This window comes from Camelina sativa, chromosome 8 (assembly GCF_000633955.1).
Source record: "Camelina sativa cultivar DH55 chromosome 8, Cs, whole genome shotgun sequence".
Taxonomy (NCBI): domain Eukaryota; kingdom Viridiplantae; phylum Streptophyta; class Magnoliopsida; order Brassicales; family Brassicaceae; genus Camelina; species Camelina sativa.
Window position 1 is genome coordinate 24,498,466 of NC_025692.1, and position 11,141 is coordinate 24,509,606.

An 11,141-nucleotide genomic window follows, 5' to 3' on the forward strand; every position below is an offset into this window, starting at 1 on the left:
AGATCAGTTACGATACAGTGTGCAAATAAACCAGAAACACACGTACCACAAAGAAACGTGTATGACGTAATATACATTTTAACACGTGTAATTATTTAATTAGTTAATAGTAAACCCACTTCTCTCACCCACTCTCTCAAATTAAATGTTTTTTTAATTTTTTTTTTTAACTCTTCTCTCTTTCTTCCTTAACCTCCTTACCCGCCTCTTCTAATCAAAAACAAAATTACAGAGAGAAGAGAGGAGAAAGAGAGAGAGATCACTAATAATAATGGCTGTCGTAGATGATGATCTGGAGAATCGAATGTCGGCGAAGGATAGAGGGATCGGAAGCAGAGGCGGTGATCGGAATCGAATCGGACCACCGCCTATGCCTGTAGCTTTATCTTCGTCGTCTGCTGAATTTGGCGACAACGCGTTGTCGTCGCAGTGGACGTCGTGGCTTGTCCCTGTGTTCGTTGCGGCTAACGTGGCGCTCTTCGTTGTTGCTATGTTCGTTAATAACTGTCCTAAGCATTTCGAGTCTCACCGTCTACGTGGCCACTGTGTCGCCGATTTCCTTGGGAGACTCTCCTTCGAGCCTCTCCGTAGTAATCCTCTCTTTGGTCCCTCTTCTCACACGTACGTTTCTTTTCTTTCTTTCATATTCCCAATCCTAGGAGGGTTTTGTGAAAATTACGTTTTTTTTTTTTTATGTTCTGTTTCTGTCGGTTACTATGTCATCCTAGGAGGAATCATTGATTTAGGGACTGGATTAGAACTTTTATTGATTATGTTTTTGATTGATATATACATGAAGATTGGAGAAGTTAGGAGCACTTGAGTGGAGCAAAGTTGTGGAGAAGAAGGAAGGCTGGCGTCTTCTTACATGTATATGGTTACACGCCGGTGTTATTCATCTTGCAGCTAATATGCTAAGCCTTGTATTCATTGGCATTCGCCTCGAGCAGCAGTTTGGTTTCGGTATGCATTCTCTTGTTTGATCTTGGTTCAAGTTTATGTTACTTCTTTTGTTGTTAGAGGAATCCTGAATCTTGGTTCCGTAATTTTGCTTGCAGTTAGAATCGGAGTTATATACGTGTTATCAGGAATCGGAGGGAGTATACTGTCCTCGTTGTTTATCAGAAACAGTATCTCTGTTGGAGCTTCTGGTGCTCTTTTTGGCCTCCTTGGCTCAATGCTTTCTGAACTTTTCACCAACTGGACTATCTACTCCAACAAGGTGAAAGTTACAAAAATAAATTCATCGTGTTGGTTCATGGTCTGAATAAATAAGGTTAATTGAATTTGGTTTTTTGGGTGCAGATTGCTGCACTCTTGACGCTTGTGTTTGTCATATTGATAAACTTGGCAATTGGGATTCTGCCTCATGTTGATAATTTTGCACATGTGGGTGGATTTCTTACGGGGTTTCTCCTCGGTTTCATTCTGTTGGCTCGTCCGCAGTTCAAGTGGTTAGCAAGAGAGCATATGCCACAAGGCACACCTCTGAGATACAAGTACAAGCCTTACCAATACCTATTGTGTCTCCTATCTCTCGCTCTATTGATTGCTTGGTAAACTTGGCTGCTTTCACTCTGTCATTTTATTTCAGTCTTATATCCCAAATGTTCAACGATAGTAAATGTTGTGGGGTTTTGTGCAGGTTCGTGGTGACGCTGATGATGCTATTCCGAGGAGAAAACGGCAATGATCACTGCCGTTGGTGCCGTTACCTGCGCTGTGTTCCCACCTCAAGATGGAGCTGTGATGATATCTGATAAGTAAAAGCAACATGTTTTTACTTTGTAAATGCATATATAGGTACAACGTTTATCAATTTCATTCTTATGTGTGTGTGACTTTGTGAAGCTTTTTACCGGAAAACAAAAGAGAGGGAAATAGTTTGTTTAATAGGAAGGGTTATTATCAATCAATTTCATTGCTTTAAGTGGTGATTCCCACGTCTTGACTTGACATCACTTCAAATTATTGACGTTTTGTTATATCAGACAAGTGTGGACCCTATAGCTTTGTTGTTACGAGTTCTGTACCGTTGGATCTAGTCAAATGCAAATACAAAACACAGATTGATCACTGTCTGTCTGTACTGTACTCGTGTGTCCAAATCTAAGTTTTACACATTCCACTCATTTTTTCATCCTTTCGAGACTATTGAAAGTAAAGAGGATTAGAACTGAAAAACGAAGAATACATCTTCGATTTCTCACTTTGGTTTCGATCTAACCCATCAGAAACTCCTCTGTAACCCGAGATCCCGTTATCCGAACGCTGATCAAAAGATCGCTCTGCAGCTGCTGTGTAGTAATAGTACTGTCCCTGTATAGACCTCTTGTAGCCACTCTCTGAAGTTAACTCTTGTAGCCTCTGTCTTGGTGCGCTTTGTGACCGGACTTTTGCTCTGTAAGACTCAGTGTTAGCCATGTAGTTAGGGTGATACCCAGAGTAGTACTCGTACTCGCTTCTCCTAGGTGTGAAGGGAGTTTTTCTCCTTGAACCACCACTGCTGCTTCCTGTTCTAGACCTTAATTGTGGACTGCTCTCCACACTTGTTGGAGCCATAAGAGATCCTTTTTTCCTTGGTGACTCCCTCACGTGAGGCTTCCAAGTGTCGACTTCTAGAATCTTGTCATCATCTTCATTGTACTGTGGTGCATTCCATAGAGTTTCATCTGTCCTCCATTGGTCTAATAACCTGCTCGAACCCATCGGTGAACGGTAGTGGTCCATGGCAATGACTTTGCTGTATTCAGCCTCTGAAAGGCGTCGTGCGTGTAAAGATTGTGGGGAAGATGATGGGACCATTGATGTTGACGAGTGGAATGAATCAGAGACGTGTGAAGAACGGGACGCTCGAGCTCGAGCTTGGAGCCGAACCAGTGTTTGCATCCGACGCAGCATATCAGCCGTTTGTTTCCTTACTATGTGTCCCTTCACTAATGCTTGAAGCTTCACTAACGCCTTCAGTGCTCTCAACGCCCTCCTCGCCTGAATTAACAAAACATTTTTTTATTACACACCTAATCCAACCCACAAAGTAACATTATACATAGTTTCCCAACTAATATCAATTTCTTCTGAATGGTTCAAACCTAATTTGCTTATATCCGAAGCAATTAGAGAGAATCAACTACAAACCTATCTAACAGTCAATTTATTGAAAGAAAAAAAAAATTAATAATAATGGTTGCAACTTTAAAGCTCAACAAAGCTTTAAAACCCATCTGTAGTTTCACTTTTGCAGTAAAATACATTTAGGACTTTTCAGAAACTATACTAAAAAAGGGATTAAAGAAAAAAGGAAAAAGGAAACAACTTGACTCCCTTCTTATTATTACACTTACACACTAGTATAGAAATAAGCCCTAAAGCTAAATCAGGTTAGGTAAGATTTTGGTTTGAGATGATGAATATGCCTATTTTCTGGGACCAAACAGAGAATTTGTGTATATAGACCATTAAATAGTGTCGGTAGAGAATCGTATCGGTATCTAACAAGTTTTCTTTGGTTTCATTTATTCATTCATTTGTCTCCTTTCATAGTCTTATTCCCGGGGACCAATACAAACAATACAAATTATACTCATTGTTTCTATTTTCAATAAATATTTCAGTTTGGGGTTAAGTAGAAAAATCAACATCAGACAGCTAGCTAGTTCCACACTTGGCTCAATAAAATTGTTTTTTGTTTTTGTTTTTATTTCAAAAAACAGAATTAAAGATTAAAAAGTTGAGTTTAAAAGATTAAATTTAAAGAAGTAAGTAAAAATTTAACTAACCAAGTAGCCACGAAAAGCGGATTGAATCTTCAACGCCGCTCGATAATCTTGAGTCCACCGACGATTACTCCGACATGTTTGAGTCGCCGAGGAGTTTCTACCGCCATTGGTGAGTCTCACGACTTCCGCCGCCGCACGAGCAGCAGCGAGAGCTGCCTCAGCCACCGCAGCTGTAGCAGCCGCGACGGCTATCGCATGCTTATCGGCGTCTAAGCTGTCTCCATCCCCACGTCTTTTGCTTGGATGAGAAGACGATTCATTCGCCGGATGTGAGGATTTAGTAGTAGCGAAGCTCCATCTTCGTCTGTTCGGTGCTGATTTTTCTTGCTTCTTGCTCCCAAACAGTCTTCCGAAGAAACCCATACTCACTAGTCACTTCATTACCTGAACTGAACTTTTCTCGGAAGTTTCAACGGCTGTGGTTTTTTTTGTTTTTGTTTTGTTAAGTATTATAAAAAGACAAATGGGAATGGAGAAGAAGCCAAAGTGAGCGTTGTGTAATGTTGCATTATATAGACTAGAGTGACCTTAGGTCATGCGCGTTGGTTACACGGACCTTTTTAAGCTCATTCACACGCGTTGTTACGATAGGACATATTTTGATCCAAACTCCAAAGTCAATTACTGGTTCTATGGCTCCGGTCCACTCCAAACTAATTCTCTCGTTTGGTTTTGGTTGCATCAAACCAACATTTTAAATTTTGTGGATGTGAATAATTATTTCTGAATTTTTTGGTAGTTTTTTACTTTTGAAATTTGAATTGAGGTATGCCTGAAGTTGCATATGTATAACTAACACGCCTGGAATAAAAGCAAGACTTATAATGATGCCAATTATAGAAAATATCTGTAATAATGGTGAAAACGATATTTAAACCGAACAACAGACCAAATTCAAAACAAAACATCAAATTTCAAATAGTGTATTTCTCATTATTCTTTATTTTTATTCGTCTTGTCTTTTGCAGACCGAACTCCCCAAATCCTCGGAACTGACCGTTGCTGAACTAAGCACTTATACCTACACAGTTCACAAACACAATTGTCCCAAAATATTACAATGACAAACAACAAACAAAGACTATAGACTAACTAATCAATTTACAAATCTATTATTCATTCAAATATGTTTAGATGGAATTATAATCTAATGAAAATGGTTCAATCGATGAATCATCGTACCACAATCAAAAGAGGGGAGGTTACAAAGAGAGGTAAGTGTGGTGGCTGCTCGAAGAGCGTTGCAGATACAGTCTTTGTTGGTTGCTTGGAGGGCAGCACAGCAATTTGAGTTTGGTGCCGGACTGACTGCACCGGGCAGAAGCAGTGGCGCACAAACTTGCACATTGCTCAGCTCGTCTCTGCAATGTTGGGCTCGAACCGTAGGTCCGGTGGCCAGAAACATGACAACGAGAATAGCTGCAAGGAACTTGAGAGATACCATTCTCTTAAGATGATATATTATTATTTCTTATTGTGTTTTTGATTAACTTCTGGATATGTGGATTTCATCTATATTATAGAATAGAAACATGTATAAGTTTTCAGCTCCGAGAACAATTCGATTATGAAGTGAAGTGATGCTTTATGTGATCTTGAACTAGTTACTTCACAAGTTTTCCATGATTAAAAAAAATACTAAAAGGTAGGGGAGAATAACAAACTTTGTGATGGTGTGAGTTTCTTTTACAGATTATTTAAGATATTACACTAATTTATCATTCATATACCAGGGCACAAGGTCTCAAAATAGTGAATATAATGCTTAATTAGTGGTTAATACTTAATAGATCAACAGGAGTTATTACGTAATATATTTTATTACGTACGTGTACTTAATTCCTTTCTCGCATATTTCATTGAAACATATTTACATGCTCTAATTAAGAGACTCAAACACGACAATAATATAACGAAATAGAATGATACATTATAAAAAGTCATGCCACGCAACAAAATTAGTGAAGAGAATATCTATTTCCCGAATACTATAGCAAGATGGGAGATTCACAAAGTTCTAGTGGATACCAATACTTGTTCGGCGAAGCTGATGAAATCACTAAGAGACTCGAGGAGTACCACAGAGAACGTGGTAGAGTCGATGATTATCCAGTGCCTGTAGACAATTCTCCTATGATTAATTATCACCTTCAAAACCAACCTATAATCTCTACCCATTATTATAATCCCATCTCATCGGAACACTATTATTCTTCACAACAAGACATTTCTCGTTCTGTTCATCATCGTCAGTTTCAAAACCAACCTAACACTCGACATTGGCTATGCTGGAAATGTTTGATATGGTGGCTAGTCTCGATGCTAAGACGGTTGTTCGTACCAGGACCAAGTTCGAGACCAATACATACACCGATGCCCTTTAACGCTTATCCACATTCACTTTCAGGTCTATCATCTAATTCAATCCTTTTAGTTGTTTTTCAATTATAAAACTATGATTATTTTTGATCAATTCGTCCACTAGAGTAGACTGAACCAAAACCCGGTTAAGTCTAATTATCACGGTTAAGTTAACCTTTAATATACGTTTGCAGAACGATTTGGGGATCAACCAAACGAATATCCAATCGATGTAAGAATATTATATTTTTCCGTATCTTTTTCTCGCCTGAAAATTTAATATTCATTCTTACCGTTATATCCAATTATATTTTGTTGAGTTATTTTTCTGTAATTTAAACCAGCGAATACAAGAGCGTGAAAGGGTAAACATAGGTGGAGGAGGTGAAACAGTAAATGTAGGTGAAGGATTATTAACAGAGAGACAAATTTCTCAATTATCTACCATCAAGTTTAAACCTTCTATCGAAGATAAACAGTAAATTACTATCTTAATTTCCCTTCTTTATATTTGTTGTTTCCATTAAACATACATGTTATTCTGATTCCAAAATTACATAGCCTTATTATATTTTCACCCACACTAAATCTGTAGTTTAGCTTTTTAAAAAATTTGGAAAAAACCCGTGTAAGTTGAGAAAAAAATAACCACGCCACGCGTGAGGTAAAAAAAAAAGATAGGCTAGTGTAAAAATTAATACAGTTTTAATTACATAGATGCTGTTAAAAATTTAACAACACGAGTGGGGAAAAAATCAATACAGGTGTATGGTATGCCACTTAGATTTTGCTGTTGGAGAGAAAATAACTATTCTACCCTGTACTCACAAATATCACAAAGATTGCATTCGTAAATGGCTCCAAAGCAGCAAGGCTAGTACCGAACTTTTCCCTTCTTTTTTTTCTTTCTTTTCTTTTCTATTACGAACATCAAAATTGCGAACTATAGTTTTATAGTTTTCCTAATGTTATTCAAGTTCTTATATTTGTTATAGAAAAGAAAAAACACCTATTTAATTGCTATTTTTTTTTTCAATGATACTAATTACTAACAGTAGTATCCTTTTTTTTTTATCTCCCTCATTCTTGCAGCTTTGTTGCGTTTGCAGAAGGGAGGTGGTTGTATGACATTATCTTTTAAGCCTTTGATCAACAAAGTTACTCTTATATAATTATCTTTATCTCAATTTTATAGACATATATTCAAACGTTTTTTTAAGATTTACTCTTTAACCAAACATATATGTAAAAATAATAAAGTCAAAATAAAGAAAAGAAAGGTATATACTACATATTGTTAAACAACTTTCAGAGAACTTTTGTAAGAAAAACATGAAGGAGTCATGGCATATCAAAGGTAAAGAAGCCATTGTCATTGAAACGAACAAGTCTCTAGCTTAAACCATTCTTGTCTTTGAAACATGTTCAGCCAGAGTGGGTTCGGTAGAGTTGTCCCAGACCCCAGAGGCCCAAACCCATAGTCAAATTAAACTTTATGAAGAAAAAAAGGTCACATGAAAGGAAAAAACAAATGGTCCTACAAAGTTGGGCCTGACTGGCTTATTTTTGAATATTTTTTCTAGATGTCTTGTCCGTAAGCTGTTGTTTTGGAGTCTTGACACTGAAACTCATGTGGTCACCACAAAGTGACACACTGACACATGTTGTAGATTGCTAGTGGATTGGATTATGGAAATTGCCATCTGTCGCTACAGAGACTGTTTTCACAAAATAAGAGGAAGATACATAGAGATAAACTTCCATGGTACTGCTTGGTAGGATCTGTTTTAATAGCTATAAGATTTGGTAACTGACCCAATTCTCACGACACCAAATTCTCCTAAACACACAAATACTGAGAATTGCACTTTGGTTGTGTGTGAAATTGGTAAATGGGCGAAAGAAGTGTGTCAGATCTTTCAAGATTCTGTTTAAGTGAGAAACTATAACAAAAAAAGTAAGAGAGCCAATGGATTTACAAAACTTCCTAAAGAAAAAAATAAGCTGTTGAGTAAACGCCAAATTTTACTATATACTTCACATATAAGCAAATTATGACCCATGATACATTGTCTAGTAATTTGTGATAGTGATCGTTTTTTTTGCACTTATACTAATGTGGTGTAGAAAAAAATAAACTATATAATCAGTAACAACAATATGTTTGATTTTTCTCATTGACATTGACACAGATGGATTATCTGTATTTAGAATAGAGACAACCAAACTGATACAGAACATTGGGAGAAAAAAAATTAATAATACAAAGAAAAAAATGTGGGAATCGTATATATATAAAAAAAAACATATAATATATATGTGTGATTACTGATGATGAGACATAACAACAATACCATTAGCTGTCACTCTTTTATTTTATTATTTATGATTTGTTTTCTTTTTTTTTTATAAGAAGAGTTGCAAGAAAAAAAAAAACATTTACTTCACTTTGTTCAGACGTTTCTTTATTCTTCTTCTTCCTTCTTTCTTCATCTTCTTGATCGTGTTCAGAAATCATATTCATCACCTCTCTCTCTCTCTCTCTCTCTCTCTCTTCTACATTTTAGATTCTTTATAACATGTGAGATCGATCTCTTTTTTGATCAAAGACGAGAGTTAGTAGAAGAAGAAGAAGAAGCAAAGAATCTTGTCAAAAGAATATGATGAAGATGAAGACAGGATCGTCGCCGACATCCGTAAGCGGTGGCGGTGTAAGTAGTGGTAATGAGTGGGAGTACCGACCTGGAGGAATGGTTGTTCAACGTCGGACGGATCAGAACTCCGAATTGCCACGTGTCATTCGTGTCCGGGTCAAATACGCGTCGGTTTATCACGAGATCAACATCAATTCCCAATCTACCTTTGGTAAACCCAAACCCACCACACACAATCCAAATATTTGTGCTTTTTTTTTTTTTTTTTTCGAGTTCGGCATTTAATTGTGTTTTGTTGGTTGAAACAGGAGAGTTGAAGAAGATGTTGTCTGACCAGGTGGGACTTCACCACGAAGACATGAAGGTTCTGTACAAAGACAAAGAGAGAGACTCGAAGATGTTTCTTGATCTTTGCGGAGTTAAAGATCGTTCAAAGCTTGTTGTTAAAGAAGATCCAATTTCTCAGGAGAAACGTCTCCTTGAGAAAAGAAAAAACGCCGCCATTGAAAAAGCTTCTAAATCCATCTCTGATATTAGTTTAGAAGTCGACAGGCTCGCCGGCCAGGTATATCTATGCTTTTCTTTTCTTTTTTTGTTTTTAATATTACGACGAGACGATACGACTCTGTTTCTCAAGATTCCAATTCTTTTTTGCGATATTTAGGTGTCGGCGTTTGAGACAGTGATTAATAAAGGAGGGAAGGTTGAGGAGAAGAGTCTTGTGAATCTGATAGAGATGTTAATGAATCAGTTGTTGAGACTTGATGCAATAATGGGTGATGGAGATGTGAAATTGAAGAGAAAGATGCAGGTTTATATATATATATATATATACAGATATGATTACATAACCCTAATTTTTTTAATTGGTTAGTTTTAATATGTGTGTTTTTATGATTTGGATTTTGGATAGGTGCAAAGAGTTCAGAAGTATGTTGAGGCACTTGACGTATTGAAAGTCAAAAACTCTACCAAAAAAGTTGAGATCAATAAGTCGGTCCGTCACAAACCGCAAACGCAATTTAAGCAACGCGATTTGCTATCGTTTGTGGACGAAGAGGAAGAGGAGGAGCCTAGGAATTCCAATGCCTCCTCATCAGGTACTCCGGGGATTGGAACTAACAAATGGGAGATGTTTGATTCCGCATCGGCGGCAAAGTCGGCTGAAACTGTTAAACCGGTCCCTCCAAGATACAAATGGGAATTCTTCGATTAAGCTACCATACATACACGATAAATATGTTTTTTTCTTTCTTTTTCTTTCTTTCTTTTAAAATCCGATTTCATATTGTGATTTGTCTTGTTTTTCATCTCCATTGGATTGGGGTGTGTATGATTTGTGATTTGATCTTGGCTATTTTTTTTGAGGCTTTGTTTAGAATATCTTTTGTTTGGTCTCCCCCCTTTAAGTCAATTCACAAATAACAGGGGAGTTTCAAACAATTACTATCATTGTAATACCTAAAGATTTGGATTTTCTTTACTATTACAATAAAAAAAAAAGATGCAACAGTTATTTTATCATTGCACTCATTGCATTGTTTTTAAGTAACAGTTTACATCATCTTGGCATACAAACTGAACATACGAAAACAAAAAAACATTAGTTGGAAAAACATGTAATAGTTTTATTAGTGAATGTTTCCGGTAGTTAGATATTGTCGGTCAAGATTTCATACTAGTTGCGGGTAAAATTACTGAATTTACCAAAGTATTTCTATAGTTATTTCTCTTCACCATAGACATTGTTGATTATCAAAATTTGTTTATTTGTTTATCAGATATAAAACTCATAAAGTGTTATGGTTTTATCATAGATTTGTTTTCTTTCTTCTTTTGTTTATTTACAAGAAATCACAATGCAAAATAGTTTTGAGATCAATGAATGTTTTACCAATAAGAATCCTTTTCTTGATATTTAAACAATTTAGCTTAATTTTGTTTAAAAATATTTAATTCCCCGAGTAATCACATGTAATCAAAAATTGAGCTAATTATGTGTTTTAATTAAATGTACAAATCGTCAAAATCTAGTTAATGATAACGAAGACATAGGTTTTGAATTTTGATTGGAGATGTGAATCAGTGGTGAATACATCATATACGTGCGTGTTATCATTTACGAATTACGATTATCATTTTTTTTCCAAAAAAACAAAAAAAAAGTGAAATAACGGTGGTTGTGACTTGTGATCCATCCACAACAGAGCAGACATATTTATAGGTTTGTATAAATTAGTTTTATCATTTCAAACAATTTTATTTGAGAAAAATGTTTTTGTCATATCAGGATTCGATGATTAAATTAGCTAACTGCTCCGTTTGTTTTTTTTTTTTTTTTTTTTTT

General features: G+C 36.2%; 5 protein-coding genes across 5 annotated transcripts; 3 read left to right on the forward strand and 2 right to left on the reverse strand.

Annotated features, from left to right (window-relative positions):
• Nucleotides 174–1,937, forward strand: LOC104708377 (RHOMBOID-like protein 3). The gene is made up of 5 exons (XM_010424934.2): nucleotides 174–621; nucleotides 800–963; nucleotides 1,059–1,222; nucleotides 1,306–1,556; nucleotides 1,646–1,937. The coding sequence occupies exons 1-5, from the start codon at nucleotides 272–274 to the stop codon at nucleotides 1,758–1,760; spliced, it is 1,044 nt and encodes a 347-aa protein (XP_010423236.1). The 5' UTR covers nucleotides 174–271; the 3' UTR covers nucleotides 1,761–1,937.
• LOC104708378 (protein IQ-DOMAIN 14-like) lies at nucleotides 2,051–4,266 on the reverse strand. The gene is made up of 2 exons (XM_010424935.2): nucleotides 3,780–4,266; nucleotides 2,051–2,988 (listed from the first exon to the last, which is right to left on the reverse strand). Exons 1-2 carry the CDS (start codon nucleotides 4,140–4,142, stop codon nucleotides 2,152–2,154), a joined length of 1,200 nt encoding a protein of 399 aa, XP_010423237.1. The 5' UTR covers nucleotides 4,143–4,266; the 3' UTR covers nucleotides 2,051–2,151.
• On the reverse strand, nucleotides 4,605–5,270 carry LOC109126053 (tapetum-specific protein A9-like). Its single transcript, XM_019229120.1, has 2 exons — nucleotides 4,962–5,270; nucleotides 4,605–4,800 (listed from the first exon to the last, which is right to left on the reverse strand). The coding sequence occupies exons 1-2, from the start codon at nucleotides 5,221–5,223 to the stop codon at nucleotides 4,787–4,789; spliced, it is 276 nt and encodes a 91-aa protein (XP_019084665.1). The 5' UTR covers nucleotides 5,224–5,270; the 3' UTR covers nucleotides 4,605–4,786.
• On the forward strand, nucleotides 5,778–7,268 carry LOC104708379. Its single transcript, XM_010424936.1, has 4 exons — nucleotides 5,778–6,212; nucleotides 6,485–6,618; nucleotides 6,905–7,013; nucleotides 7,233–7,268. Exons 1-4 carry the CDS (start codon nucleotides 5,778–5,780, stop codon nucleotides 7,266–7,268), a joined length of 714 nt encoding a protein of 237 aa, XP_010423238.1.
• Nucleotides 8,554–10,318, forward strand: LOC104708380 (BAG family molecular chaperone regulator 3). Its single transcript, XM_010424937.2, has 4 exons — nucleotides 8,554–9,005; nucleotides 9,103–9,359; nucleotides 9,459–9,605; nucleotides 9,708–10,318. Exons 1-4 carry the CDS (start codon nucleotides 8,801–8,803, stop codon nucleotides 10,008–10,010), a joined length of 912 nt encoding a protein of 303 aa, XP_010423239.1. The 5' UTR covers nucleotides 8,554–8,800; the 3' UTR covers nucleotides 10,011–10,318.